The sequence below is a fragment of the Emydura macquarii genome, unplaced genomic scaffold (assembly GCF_026122565.2).
Source record: "Emydura macquarii macquarii isolate MOO-44397 ecotype Brisbane River unplaced genomic scaffold, CSIRO-AGI_Emac_v2 contig_1363, whole genome shotgun sequence".
Classification (NCBI taxonomy): Eukaryota; Metazoa; Chordata; order Testudines; family Chelidae; genus Emydura; species Emydura macquarii.
In genome coordinates, this window is record NW_027131500.1 from 23,539,197 (window position 1) to 23,555,421 (window position 16,225).

The 16,225-nt window shown below is 39.0% G+C and overlaps 1 protein-coding gene across 2 annotated transcripts in view; it reads right to left on the minus strand.

The window, feature by feature from the left end:
* The window catches only part of EDNRA (endothelin receptor type A), a 36,604-nt gene extending 24,888 nt beyond the window's left edge, over positions 1-11,716 (minus strand). For both annotated transcript variants that reach the window (XM_067551939.1, XM_067551940.1), the window contains exons 1-2: positions 11,599-11,716; positions 8,134-8,613 (exon numbers count right to left, since the gene is read on the minus strand). In XM_067551939.1, coding sequence (XP_067408040.1) covers positions 8,134-8,535 — 402 coding nt within the window. In that variant the 5' untranslated portion in view covers positions 8,536-8,613; positions 11,599-11,716. The remainder of the gene's footprint in view (positions 1-8,133; positions 8,614-11,598) is intronic.
* Positions 11,717-16,225: the final 4,509 nt, after the last annotated feature.

Sequence of the window (16,225 nt, forward strand, 5' to 3'; positions counted from 1 at the left end):
AGCCAGCTATGTGATGGGGCTCCCTCTACACTTCTCTCTGGCCCTCCACCAGTCATTTCTGGGCCAATAGGCTATCATTGATGGCCTCCCCTTATGTTTTGTAGGCGAGTGGCTCTCAGCCTTTCCAGACTACTGTACCCCTTTCAGGAGACTGATTTGTCTTGCGTACCCTGAAGTTTCACCTCACTTAAAAGCTACTTGCTTACTAAATCAGACATAAAAATGCAAAAGTGTCAGAGCACACTATTACTGAAAAATTGCTCACTTTCTCATTTTTACCATATAATTATAAAATAAATCAATTGGAATATAAATATTGTACATACATTTCAGTGTATAATACATAGAGTAGTAAAAACAAGCAATTGTCTGTATGAAATTTTAGTTTGTACTGACTTCACCAGTGCTTTTTATGTAGCCTGTTGTAAAATTAGGCATATATCTAGACAAATTGATGTACCCCCCTGGAAGACCTGTGCGTAACCCTCAGGGGACACGTATCTCTGCTTGAGAACCACTGTTATAGGGGATCAGAAAGCATGGAGCAGGAGATAGTGCTGCTTCAAACAACCCTAACTTTCCACAATGCATACCGTAGTTCTTTGTGGGGAGCATACTGCTAGTTTTGCTTCTCCCTCCTATTCCATTTTCTGTGGGGACAATGGGCATCCTGTACTTTTTGTGGATGGGTGAAAGGTCATGTGGAGAAGTAGGAAGTATCAGCAAAGCCATTTCATTTTCTCCCCTTTGCACTGTCCCACCACAGCTTTTTCTGCAGCTTTTACTCCTGTTTGTCCTGCTAAGCAGAGGTAGGAATGAGCAACAGGGCCTCTGGCAATTATATCCTTGGATTCCTACAACTTTTGTCTTCCCATTTAGGCAGTGAGATGTAACTATGGATGGGGATGTACAGGCCCCACACTGAAGCAGAAGGGTTACATTTCACAGAGATGCTGGAAGCTCAGATAATGAATGCCTTGTTCTGAAGCAAACCGCAGGTAAAAGTTTCTGAGTTTGAGTTTGTCTTTAAAATTCTTGTACTATTACTTTACAAAGTCTGCCAAGTGGTAAAGCATTCCTTACAACTCTAGACATCTCCCCTGTGATACTTTTACTGTTTATACAGTATGATTAGTTGCTCTTTTTGTTTGGTCTGTGGTGTTGGCAAACGTCTCCTTCTTTTGAGGTGTTCTGTATTTCAAGCCGTGCTGCTCTTCTTCAGAGGAACGATCTGTTAGGTATATTTGTGTGCATGTTGGTTTGCTGAAAAGATTTTTTTTTCAATCCCTGGGCAAAGTGCCTCTTTTATTTTTCTTCCAACTGTGTTGCCTTTTGTCTGTTGCTAAAAGAGAGCGATAGTATTACTAACGAACTACTGCATAGCGGATGAACCCTGGATATGCACAGTCAGAACACTCCCTTGTTATCTGTCTATTTCAGCTGATTGAAGAATGAACAGAGAGAACATTCTAAACCATTCTTGTTATACCTAGGGCACCTAGCTACTGTGGCGATCAATGCCTTACAAATCCACATACAACACATGTTAGACTGAAGGAGAGGGAGGAATTGGTTATGTGCTTGGGTAAGGAGAAGTTACTTCTCAAGGGGTCTCAATACTACGTACAGACGTGAGTAAAAGGTGGTGCAGCTCCGGTAGGGCTTGTACTCCAGGAGGTAAAATCTCTTCCTCCCAACTCTTGGGAGTGCAGTGGGAGGGAACTTGTACTTTCTTTTAGGTTGCTGTAGTCTGCTCCCACAGTGCAAACACTTCCTTAATCCTGTCTCTTTTTGGCCCCTCTCATTTGGGGTGATTTGTGCCACCAGATACATTAGGATAGAGCAATTCCTGTGTCCCCTCAAGACTGCTTTTGTACCTGGCCATTGATGGGTGCATCAGGAAGGGAAGACTCATTTTGCCTCTCCTCTCCCAGACACCCAGACTAGAGTCAAGCACATTCTGACCATTAATGTATTGAGTTCTGTGTCATTTGCAGGAACCAAGCCACTACTTCTTAAAATCACTGATCTGAACAGAATGGAAGTTGAAATGTAATCAATATACACTCTACCCCTGAAGGGGCTAATACTTAATGGAAAAAATGTACTGCACATGGGCCAAATCCTGCTTTAAATGGGAGTTTCTGACCTGAGTAAGAATTGCAGGGTTTAGATTTATGTTTGCAGGGGGTTTGGCACTGCAACCCTTTTGCATATAAAAGCCCTGTAGACTTCAGTGGATACTACTTGTGTAAAAGAACTATAGGATCAGGTCCACTTTGTTTCATTGTTGTCAGTATTTGTGTAGTGTATTAACTGTGATGGTAAAACTAAAAATCAGCTACGTGTACCAAACGGTTAATCATTATGACTTAATTAAACCCTTGTGCAAGTGTATTAACTGTGATGGTAAAACAAAATCAGCTAAGTGTACTAAACTGTTAATCGTTACGACTTAATTAAATCCTTGTGCAACGGGTGGAGATAGGTCGGTTTACCTCCTCATCCCACATTCAGACTTTCTGTTGCCCAAAAATGCTAACGGCTAGAAGTGCTACAACATGAAACTTCCTTCAGCAGAGAGAAAAAGTCTGAAAATTCATATTATTTACTACAAGCTGGTCACAATACACAGAGGCATGCCATTCACAATAATCAACTGAATGTTGCTCTACACGAAATGCTGAGGTTTGGATGCTAGTATGACTATGATATGAACCTGTCAACAGAAAACCTCAGTCCATAAAAGATAACACCCTTTTGTTCAACTGCTTGAGTACTGGAGATATATATCAGCTTTCAGGCTTGGGGTCATTGACTTCACCACCAGCAAAATGAATATGAAAAATATCCTGTAAATCAGATTTAAAGAAGCAAAGTACAGAAGGGGCCAGTTTGACTTCAGTTATTTGTATGTAACTTAATGGTCCAGAGAGTTAAAAACTATTAAATGTAAGGCAATGAGTTCTACATCAGCCTTATTTCCTAGGTTAGTTTTGAATGATTATATCTTTGTTTTAGATGTACATTTAAAAACACACACAGGATGGAAGGTGAGCCCATGTTACAATTTTAACTGAATCCTTTCCAGGGAAACTAGGTTGCATTAGATTATTTAATTTATGTTTTAATAATAAATATTTATGAAGTTCTGTTTCAAACCCCATCAAATATTACTGAGTCCTGAACCCTTGGCCATATTTTACATCTTATGTTCACTGCCCCAGCAATTTTTTACAAAAAATAGTGTTCAATTTTTCAGTCTTTTCCCCTGTATCCCAAAATTTAAAAAAAACAACAACAACAAAAAAACCAATACGCATATGCATGCACACACAGAGAAAGTGAGCTAAATATATGGTGTGTCTTTTTTCTTTCCTTCCTGGATACAAGTAACTGTCTTGGACTTGAGGACAGGGGAGATTTGAGCCCAAGCATTGTACCCACAATATAAAAAATTGATTAAAAACAAAACTAAAAGTTTTCTTAAAACCAATATTTTGGTCTCTTGAGACTCAGGCCAATTCAAAGATCATTAGTGAATATTGTTAATGTCTAGAACAATTTTGTAAATTCTTAGCGGGGAGCAGTCATGTGGAGAAGATCATAGGATGATAGTAGTTGGAGAGAAAAAAGTCCTAGAAGCTCTTTGAGACCATTTTCCTGCCAAGGCAGGATACAGAAAATGATTTAAATATGCAGGACCAGCTCCTCAGCTGATGTAAGCTGACATGACTCCACTGTGTCTGTTTCCAGTATTGCTTCACATTTAATTAGTTTAAACTGCATATTTCAGGAAGGGTCCCAATTAGTATTATAGTGATGAACTCATCAAGAAAAGATAAAGGTTCAGATTGGGAGAGTAAATCCAGTAATTTATTTCCTGGAAACCACTATCCAGCATTTTTATTAGGTTTATGGAAAAATATATCTAAGTTCTGAATATATTCACTTTTAATGAGAGTATATGACAGACAATTAGTAGATTTGCTGCATTTGTAATTTATGTTTTATGAATATATGTAAGTTAATTTATACTTTCATAATTGCATATACATTATAAATGCAAAGAAACGTAAGAGACAGATTTTGATACAGCAAACAGTACTAGAATAACCTGCCCATATGGGAAGCTTATTCTTATGCCCTGCCAGTTAGTGTATGATTTATGTCTTGAATCATGAAGGTTTCTACCTCTTAAACATTTTTATCCTGTGTAACTTAACTGAGGAAGTCTTATTATTCAGATAAATGTTTGCACTCTCTGATATCCAGGGCAGTTTGTCTGACTAAACAGTGCAGGATTAGATCTATAGAGCATTTGAAATCATTTATACATAAAAGATTGTGATATATTAATTAGTAATGAAAGCAATTAATACTATCTATAGCAGAAAACTGTTCTGGCCCCTCCAACGCAAACTGGTCTGGCTTTGCTGAAGTTTATTTGGCTCAGCATGAAGCTGACCTCTGAACTAAAGACTCTTAACATTTAGTTCAAAACTGAGTGCAAAAAACCTTGAAACTGGCATTTGACCAGCAAAAAGAAACAAACTCCATTTCTTTATATTCTGATTTTTCTTAAAGACCAGTCAAATCCATTTCCAAGTAATATTTCACAATCCAATTTTTCACAATATTTCCAATATTCCACAATATTTCACAATCCAATTCACATCCAATTCAAGTAATATTTTCGACAGGGTCCCAAAGAAGGTGCCATGAGTTGCAGCTGGCAGAACACAGTTAAATACAGCTGTGGTTTTTAGGATTCCTATATGTCCGAAAGACTAAAGCGTATTTTAAATTAAATGATAAACTAGAACATTATTTTAAAAGTATTTTACTATTTAAAAACAACTCTTCATTTGACTAGTAATATCACCATGTCTTTCTTAAAGTCATGCAATGGTTTATATTAAATGGCTTATATGAAAAATGGAATGGTTTATATTAAAAATGAGCTATAAATAATATTACCATTTGTTAGTGGCATTGCCAAGGTACTCAGTTCTAAATGCTATAAGCACTTCTCAGCCAACTCACAGTACACTTCAAGGAGGTATGTATAAAATATATTACATTTTAAAAACTTATTCAGGTTGTAAAGTCAATCACTTAAAAATTAAGAAATGCTGGAATTAACTTCAAATGCAACTTTAATTCTGCCCCCTGTGTGTATGAATTGAGACGCAGGTTGAAATTCTGGCCCCAGAAATGTAAATGGCAAAACTCCCACTGACTTCAATGACACTAGGATTTCAACTACAGTCTTTAATTACATGATTACATATTAATTTTTCCACAATGCCAAAAGGACATTTTGATGGGGTGGTCTAAGGCCATTTTGTTTTGTTCTGTGTAGTGATTCCAATCTTATGGGGCTGCTTCAGAATGATGCATGAGATACAGCAGAGGCAGGGATCATGCAAAGTGCTAATGGAATATTCAGAGAGACAAGGTGCGTGAGGTAATATCTTCTATTGGATCAACTTCTGTTGGTGAGAGAGAGACAAGCTTTTGAGCCACACAGAGCTCTTCCTCACTTCTCAGAGCTCTGTGTGGCTTGAAAGCTTGTCTCTCACCAACAGAAGTTGGTCCAATAACAGATATTACCTCACCCACCTTGTCTCTCTAATATCCTGGGACCGACACGGCTACAACTACATTGCGTACAATAATAGAATATTCATAAACTTATTGAACAAATCTCTAACAGATTCTACTATGAATCTAAAAATTACAACTTTCTGTGGCTTGGCTACATTTAAATGAATTTTCATTAAACCAGCAAAATCCTGATCCAGGACTATCCTCCTCCCAAATTTCAAGTTCCTGCTTCAAAGCATGGAGGCGCTAGATCTCTTTAAAAAGTTAGCTTGAGAAAATTTTTAACATTAGCAAAATTTGCCTTTTAAATACATTTTCAAAACACCTGTACCATTTTTGCTGAAACTTTGCAGTAAAATTCCATCTGAGGCAAAAGCAGAGCATAGTAAATATTCCAAGATGTACCATGGCAGTTCAACACAGAAAGACTCTAGTGCATCATAGGAGATGTAGTCCAGTCAGCGAGTCTGGCCCATAGAGAAGAATGGAAGCATGAGACTCCTGCATTACAACTCCCCTGAGGTACCACCGCAGCTCAGGCAGATGAAGATTAATGTCAAACTGATCCAAGTCTAAACCTTTAGAGTCTATTCTATAAACCAAAATACTTCGATTTGGATCAGCTCAACCTGGAACAAAATATTTCATTTTGATTTTTCTGATGGAAAACTGAACATTTTTGGCAAAGTTAAAGTTTTCCCACAGATTTCAATTTTGCAGAAATTGCATTTTCCATTGAAACACAATTTTGATGGAAAATTTTCATCCACTTGTAGTTGCTACCAGTTACTACTAAAATACATGCATTTTTATGACCACCCCTTTGGCTTGATTCTGATCTCACTGGTTTAAAACCAGCATAACACTATTAACTTACATGGAGTAACCTCTAATTTATACCAGTTTAAATGAGATAGAAACAGGCCTTGTGTCTTATCTTATTTCATACACACACACATATATTTTCTTAGTTTTATAAATTCTCAATTAGAATTTCTTCTAGCCTTGTTGTATGTACAACTGTGAGATAATTATGCCCCTCATTATAATTCATATATATAGTATACATTTCTAAAGAGAGAGATTTTCAAAATCTGAACAATTTTTTTTTCTTTTAAAACCCCAATTTTGAGCCCTAATAGGCAAACATTTACTATATATTTTATTCACGAAAAAGATATATATGTGAGTGTGGACAAAAGCCAAAATTTGCCAAAATCTTTGGGGGTTAATTTGTTTATTTTATAACAGTTGTTTTCAACCTGGGTCTGCAGACTTCTGGGGGTCTGCACACTCTGTTAAGCTTCCCAAAGGGGGCCGCACCTCCATCTGAAAATTTTTAGGGGTCCACAAATGAGAAAAGGTTAAAAACCACTGTTTTATAATATTATGTCTTGTTTGAGATTCTAAGGAAAGAATAGTCATAATAACCTTAGTAGTGTGTTTGCTTTCCAATCTCACAAGGCTAAAGTGAGAAAAACTTTACAAACATATTTCAAGGGTTGCTAAAACATATTTAGGCAAGTTTCAAGATCAGCCAAATATTTTGATCCTCATGAAAAATAACAGGGGTCCAATCCTGTTCTTTTTCGCTTCAACAGGAACTGTATTAGCGCCCACAGGAGTTCTTTGTTCATTTAAAACTTTTGTCTTTAAAAATCTATTTCTAATTGTAGTTCTGTCATTCCAACCCATAGCATCTATCAGTGAAATCTAGACCGCTTTAGGCCCAATATAATCATACGATGCAATCATGGAAGTTTATGCTCAAATTTGGGCCAGTAAATGTACAATTCAATATAAAAAGTAGCATTTTGCAGTTTTGCTTAGTTATGTATTAAATCAAGGCTGGACTGTGTAATTTAGTTACATTTAAAAGAGTTTATAATCCTTCATGTATTTTGACAAATCCAGCTCAGACAGTATTTAAACACTATTCTGATGTATAAGTGGCCTTAACAATCTGATTTGAGCCTCTGCCACGAATGAATGTTAAATTCAGGCCCTAACACTCAACTCTATTGACATTTTAGAAGGGCTATTAAGTCATCACATAAAAACGGTGTAAATCATGGAGAATATTGTCTGTGTAAACAAGCAAGAATAGAATGTTCCCAAAATAGTGGCTATCCATTTGATCCATAAAGACAATGTCCGTCTTTTCAAAAGCTGCTCTCTTCATTTGTTTAATTCTCTCCTTTACTAGTTGTCTGAAGGACACCATCCAAAATCAAATTCTATTGCATTTGATTTGTAACAAGTTGTTGCTAAATACACAAGGAAACACCTTGCTAAGGTCAGAATAACTTGCAAAACAGGATGTACTGTATCTTCATAAGGAGAAACCTAAAAATGATGTGTTGACGTTTGCTTTTGGACACAGACTGAATTACATTTCCCCTTTCTTTTATACTCTGCTTGTTAATAAATAAAAAAGCAGTTATTAGACAGAAACAAACACACCTATCTGTTGTGAATCTGTTAAAGAACAGCAGTTAAAGTACACCCGTTGTTGCTTCCTACCTTGTATACATTGATGGGAATATCAATGACAATATAGATAAGGTCTCCTAGTGCCAGGCTAGCTATCAGCGCATTGGGGCCATTCCTCATACACTTGTTCTGGTAAATGATCCTCAGCAAAGTTGCATTCCCAACCAATCCAACGATGAAAATAATACAAGCTATCACTGTGTTAATGTATTTGAAAGTGGCAGCAATTTTAGTTCCTTGGGGGCAATAGTCTGTTTTGTTGGGCACCACGGGTCGGCTCGTAGTAAGGAGTAAACTGGGATCTATTCCAGAGGAAGTGGTCAGATAGTTTCCAGAATCACTCAGATTGGTGTAATATCTGTCAGGACTGTCACTGAGGACAAATCCAGCCACAAGCAGCAGCAAGGAGACCCTTAAACAAAAGGTTTCCATCCTAAAATCTTGAATGGCAGGCACATTCAATGAAATAGTTCTTTCAATACTTCAGTGTGATCCTTCCCACTTCTTCACCTATATGGAGAAATGAAACATAAACAAAACATAGATTAACAATAATTTTATTTCTCAATTCAAAAGAAGTTCTTGTATAGCTTGTTTTTTTTTACTTAACCTACCTTGAATAATAAATTACAAAATCAGACAGAAAATCCCCAGGGCATTTGATGGCTAGTGCTAAAGAAATCCTGCCATATCATAAAAGTGTGTAGGAGTATTAGTCTACATAAGGGATAAAGAATTGCAGACAACAAGTGGTGGATAAGAGTTTTGTCACAAGACTTAGGCTTCCAAGTTGAGTAAATCAGTATAGGATGTCTTGCAGCGTTACTGATACTTTAGTTAAAAGAAAATAATTTTTTTTCCAGACCTGAGTTCTGCTAAATAACAAAGCCACAACCCTAAATTCATAATTTAACATATAAGACCAGAATTTATTATTATTATTTTAAAAATATGTTGGTGTATTGCAACAATGGTGCTATAGACCTATTTTTCTTTGCCACAATAATTAGCTGGGCTTTAAAATTTTAAATCCTTGCATATATAAATTTCATATCCAGTTCATGAATAAGTAGTTCATTTAGCACCAGATCCAAGCCCTCAGAAGTAGGTGGAAAGACTTATATTGACTCTAGTAGGCTTTGGATCAGGCCCTTAATGCTTTATACCAGTAAGTAGAAATTTATTCTGGATATTTCATAATTCCAAAGCAGCTCGTGTTGAGATGTTAGCCATAGATAAGTTAATTACAATTGTATAAAAAGCAAACATGATAGATATTGTATACTAAATACTTGGCATGGCATCCCAGGGAATAACCATGAAATCTGCTGCTTGTAGAGGGCACATCAGTAGCAGAATGTTCTTCCACCACAAAGTGTGACCCTGAGTAACAAAAGTCTGTGGCCTATTTACTGCAGTGGGGGACGGTTATCATCACTATTAGTAATGTTGCATTATGATATAGGTCATAGAGACCACTCTGGGATCCTCTTTTGTGAAGTCTAGTGCGCATTCTCAAGTCCCAAAGATTTCTTCCCCTTCCCTTCAGCTCAGTGTGAGGAACTCTCACAAGACACTCCTGAGTGAATGAAGATAAAGTCAAAGGCAGCGTTGGCCACATAGCAGATTAGAAAAGTCCAGTATTGCATAATATTACTAGGATAACTTGAATAAAGGAATTGCAGAGATATTTTTAAGTTAATGAGTTCCAGTATATGTGGAGATTCCTCTGCTATTTTTCCCTAAAGGATTATTAAACATAGAGTAACAGTGAAGAATTTATAATAGAAAGCAAGTGAGAGAGAGTTTGCTGACACTGGGCCTTTGAGCATTATCATAATACAAATATTTACTACTAAAACATACTATGCTTTTCCATTCCAGTAGGTGGTATGTAAAGATTCATGAGCGTGTAACAGGAGCCTACATATCCCTAAAATGTGTGTGTATTTTACATAAAGAATATGAATGCTTGTATTCATTTTCAATGGTACAAATTATAACCTGCTACACTGGTGTAGCTAAAATCATAATCTGGCCCACTGTACTAGCCTGTGTGTATAATCTGAAAGCCTAATGAACTGGATATCTGTCTAAGATATTTATTTTTAAAATGCTTATTCTACTGGTATCTCAGACCAATTGCAGTACTTTGCACTGTTTTAGTGCTTTCATTTTAGGATTTGAAAACACTTCATAAAACTCAATCATGTTTTACAATATTCCTTGTCAGCCAAGTATTAATAATAATAATTATTATTATAACAATAATTATACAAATAGGGAAAACTAAGTCACTGAGAATTGCAGTGACTTGCCTCGTTCATACAGTAAATCTGTGATACAGCCAGGTATAGAATCTGGATTTTCTAACACCCAATCTCATGCTTAACCCATGATACTAACCTCCTCTTTCTCAATTCATGAACTTTTTGAGTGCAATTTTGACATATTACTTATATCCCACATGAATGTGATGTCAATATGGCAGTCATACAAACAGCATGCAGAACTATGAACAAAATACCCAAGACCCCAGAAAGAAACTTTCCCTGAAGAGGTAGCAAAATCAAAAGCAAAATAATTCACATATGCTCATTTCCAAGAACATGGATTCATAGTATAAATATTCAAGATATGGATTCACTGACAAATCCCCCATTACTAGCCGCTTGTTTTCAATGTGCCTGTATGCGTGTGTAATAGCAGCGCACAAGCAGCACTATTGTGTGCAATGTAATAATACTTCTCTTAACTGTCTGTAATAATACACTATATTAGCCTATTGTATTTTTGTAATCTCAGTATCTATAGTCTCAAAGGAATTTCTGTGCATTTAGAGGCCATATGCATCTGGGTCAGTATGTCACTAACACAATGATACACAAAATTCCTTATTACCAAACATGGGACGCTGAGAACAAAACTCCTAACTTCCCAACAACAAATCTCCTGCTAGGGAGAGTAAAGCCAGGACAATCTCCATTCCAAGATTTCCAGAAACAAACCTGGCACTTTGAAATTAATTTGTTGAATTTATTAAACACTATTGAGATCTGTTAACATTTAATTCACTCAATTAAAAAGGTTAAAATACAAACGAGATTTAAAATGGGATTCTATAAATGTAACTAGGACCGATGTTTCAAAGCAATTACAATAAAAAGTACTGAAATTTTTTTCCCTCCTGATTAGTTCACACTTAATGACAGTGTAGCTGGGTGTGGGATATCTGCCTTTTTCCTTTCTTCCAACACAAAAGAAAACACCCATACTTGCAGCACTGTCAAAAAATCAATTCCAAAATGCAAGTGGCAAAGCATTACCATCCACAACTCACCTTCAGCACTGGATATCTGACATGCGCTATACATTTTAAACTGTTCATATACTAATTTATTGCAAAGGTAAAATGAGATGCCTGATAACTAAAACACACTTTTATCATCACCCAATCCCTCTTTGAACTGTTAAGGATAAGTGCTAAAACCGTACCATGAAGCTCCCTCTAGGCTCTGACTCTGGGAACATGCAGCTGCTTCTGCCCCAATTCCGTGCATAGGAGACTGCAAACTCACTCCAAGTGTGGTTCAGGCTGCTGCTGAGAATTGCCTTAGCGTGGCTTCTTCTGAGGAAGCCGTACCAAACCCTCCTTTCTCACAGTGACTGGGTGGGATTGGAAATCTCCACCTCCGCTGTATCAGCAAGAAAGAGAGAGAGAGAGAGACAGAGAGAGAGAGAGGTGTCAGAACATCCCCTCTATCTGTCCCCTCCCTCATTTAATAAAACCCCCAAACCTTCTGCCCAGACTGAGACCCTGCCAATGTTAAACACAAAGGCTGCCTCCCCTGCACAAGGGAACACTGAATTCTTTAACCATTTCCTCCCTGAAATGGAGCTAACCTAACATGCTGGGTTCATTTAAGCAATAGATCTTAGAAATCCACTATAGTAGCTGTCTGCTAAAGAAGCCCAGGGTAGCCCATTGAAATACTGGACAAATGAGTGAAATCCAAGGCACAAAGAAGATAAACAGAGTGGAAAACATTGTCACCTGAAGATTTCCATAACCTTTGCTTTGCAATTTCCCCATTTGTTGTGATTAAAACACTTTTCCAAGAGAGTTGTAAAGTACGAAGGATTCTTTCTCCAAGAATCAGGCAGCACAAACAATACTGACGAGGTTTATTCACGATACCGGGAAGTCTGATAAATCAGCTTCAACTTCATGGTGTTACAGTGGTCAATTATATACACTTTCTTATCGATTACGTAGTACGTTTTAAATTCTTTATCTATTCACTTACAGACATTGTCCCATCCGGAGAGAACAACAGTGATAATGGTCGTTACATACAAGCAGAGACACTTTTCATCACTCTACTTACATCAAGGATGCTAAGGTTACACTCGGGGTGGGGGGTAGGGTGGAGGAAGAAGGGGGAGGGGAAGGGGGATAGGTGGCACCTGAGACAGAAATTCTAAAAGCAAATGTGCTGTTCTCATTGGAATTAGAATCACTAAGAGGACATCTGGCTTCCTGAGCCATCGGATGCTTACACTAGCCATTGTCCTTGTGGATCAGGTATGCTCGTTAGCCATTTACATGAGTTTCAACTTACAACTTGTCAGCTGAAAACAACCTCAAGCCTTACAGAGTCATTAAACTATGATTTGTAAAGTATTAGAAAAAACTCTGGATCCAGAAAGTCAGATTGCCCAGAGGCAGAATTCTCCAAACTGTGGTCCATGGACAGCTTGTTGGTCCCATGTTGCTATATCTCCTCCTCCCTATTTCCAACTGCTAAAATGCATGAAAAAACCCAGTGAAAATACATTACAATTCCTAATATTCCTACCTTTCCTAATAGTTCCTAAGATTACTCTTCCAGGGTGAGCAGGTGAGCCATTTCTTATGTAGTTATAGTTGCCACAGAGATGTGATGTGCTTGTGAATGGGAGGGGATGCTGTCCAAGGGATTGCAGATGAGAGGGGAGGTGTCCATGAGACAGCCTCTGTGTTCAAATGTGGCCCATGCTATCAGAAGTTTGGGAAGCCCCACCTTAAGGTCATCATGAGAAAAATATGATTATCTCACTGAAGGTCCCCCTTTTCCACTCACTGATGATGGGATCTATTTCTAGAACTGGGCCCACCATGCTAGGTTCGGACAATCAAGGGCATTAGGCCCAGTAACAAATTTTGGGCTCCGATAAGTGTTGGATTAAGGCAATCCAGGAATGCAAGCACGTAACAACCCAGGGCTCTGTGAGTATGTCTACACAGCAAAAAAACTCCCACTTGGGCTTGGATTTGGGCTTGCAGGGTTCAGGCTGTGGGGCTGTTTCATTGCTAGAATTCTGGCCTTGGGCTGCCGCTCAAGCTCGGGACCCTCCCACATTGAAGTCCTGGTGTCTGAGCTCCAGCCCAAGCGTCCGCCACACAGCAGTGAAACTGCCCCGCAGCCTGAGCCTGAGTCAGCTGGCACAGGCCAGCCATGGGTTTTTCTTTGCTGTGTAGACATACCCTATCTGGCCCAGGGCCCACCTGCAGTTGGTATGGCAAGAACAGGGGACCCCACTTTTCTCTCAGAGAAGAAGAGGCATTTGGGCCTTTCTCCAACTCCCAGTAATGGCCGCAGGGGCCCATGTCTCTCTGAGAGCAGCAAAGGTCCTCTCTCTCCAGTAGAGAGGCACAGGAGGCAGCAAAGGACAGCCTGGTCCTTACCCCTGGGGTTGAGGTGCATCCAATTGGGTGGGTGGGAAGGTCCCACACAGAATGTTCTGTTGGGATGGGGCTGATGGTGCTTCCCCCTCCCCTCTGAGCAGTGGGTCTTGGAGTTAACACCCCATTGAAATTAATAGGGCAGTTTATTCTTCCTGGAGATATTGTTTCAGGCTCTCTGCAGACTCATGCAGATGTCACAGTATCAGTTACATTTAGTTCATGTTTTCAAGCTCTTCTTGAAAAAGCTTGAAAACCGCGTGGGTTGGAAACATTTTTTTTAAATGAAAGTTCAGATTTTGATATAATCACATGACTCCCAGAGCCTGGGTGTATGTAAATACCTGTATTGCTGATGCTTTAATCTGGCCTTGGTTGAGATGATATGGTACTCCATGAAAGCTAAGAAATGTTGTCTTTGAACCCCTGGCTGATGCCTTTTAAGATCTTCATTTTAAGAGCTAATTTTTGTCTTCCCAACAACAGGGAGAAAAATAGGGTAAAACAGGGTTACATTTAACACATGGCCCAGTGGTACCACAGATTGAAATGGCAGACACCGAGCAATGCATCTGGACTCAGAGTTCAGGAGTCGTGGGCAAAGTTCCAATCCAGTGGTGAATCTTGGGTGATCCTGGTTTTCTTCAGTGCCAGCAAACTTTCCCCAACAAACCCCGCTGGTGCCCTCTTCTGCCGCTGTCCGCAAACATACATAGAAGGACAACCTCCCCATTTAGCTAGCTACAGCCTCTCTCCTTATTCCCAATGCAAAAGCACAAGCGCCACTGCTCATGGCCCCATACAGCTCTGGGAAGCAGTGATACTGGGTCCAGCTCCAGTTTGTCCTTTTTGGGGATTCCTCTTTGGCACAGTGCTTCTCCTGGCTCCTGTCCTGGGGCGTCCCTGGTCGGCCGCTCTGTCCCTCCCAGGCTTCGGGCGGGTTCTTGGCTGCTTCTTTCTACAGGGCCTGCTTGCTATAGCACTTCTGGCTGGAGCTCCAGACAAACACACACATCCTATCGCTCTTCCTCTCCCACCCCCAAACAGCATTTCCTCTTCCTGGAATAAGCAGCACTTCTCCTGCCCAGGGCAAAGATTTAAAGGGGCCATGCTTTCTAAACCCCAAAGGGGTTACACATCCTTTACATTAAATTAATGTAGGTGTGATGCTGCATGTAAGAAAGGTAACCATTTATATCACTGTTGTTACCACTGTCACACTTTGGTAACAATTATGTAAATTCTGTCTCATGTAAGGTGTCAATGGAAAAGTTAAGATTCGCTAAATAGGATGATCCTAGTTATATACATGTATCATTTTTGTATCTGAAGATATGAATATGAATGGCTATGTGACTGTATCTTAAATCTGTGTTGTATTCCCAGATGACACCCTCCAGACATTAGGGATAGACACCTAGTGGATAGACACCTAATGGCCCATCAAGAACACTCAGCTCCCACAATGGGGCATTGAAGAAACTCATCTCATTGAGATAGCTCTTCCTGAGGATGCCTCAGACAGCGAGAAGCAAAAAGCCACCCCCTGTGATTCAGCAAAATAGGTAGGGGATTGTGATATGCTCATATGACCCTGGACTCCATTTTGGGCCAGTAACTTTCCATACACAGGGGCTGTGGGCTTTGCTTGGGACAGTAAATTTCCATGCATCTGGGCTGGTCTATAAATTGCAATCTGTGACATCACTCCTTTACCTCTTTCCTGCTCCAGCTTCTCTGGACTGTGGACTTACAACTAAAAGGAGTACTTTGAACTATGGACCGAGGTCCTTCCAATCTTTTGGAAATTACCAGAGAGACTTTTGCAAACCAGCAGTCTGTTCCATCACTGCTACAAACCTGATCTAAGGACTTTGCAATCATTTGCATGTATATGATCTATTAACCATTTATAACTCTCTTCTTTTATTAATAAATCTTTAGTTAGTTTACTAAAGATTGACTGACAGCGTGATATTTGGGTAAGATCTGAGATACATATTGACCTGGGGGAAAGTGTCTGATCTTTTGGGATTGGAAGAACCTTACATATGGTGAATTAGCTTTTTAGTAACCTCTCGTTATATTAGACTTGTTTATCTGGATAGGAGCCAAGGGCTGGAATGCCCAAAGGGGACTGTGTTTGGCTTCTGGTTAACCAGTGTGGTACTGCAGGAACTCTTTTGTTACTGGCTTGGTGAATCTCATTATAGGATAAACCACTAGTTTTGGGGGATTGTCTGCCCTGTTTCTTGCAGTCTGCCCTGAGGGTGGCTTTCTCAGTGTGGCCCATTCCAGGTACCTGGTCACAGCTGGTATGTAATTAAACTGGCAATATTGTTTGTTAATGAAAGGTATTTAAATAATTCATATTTATTAGTTCTATTATACAAACTT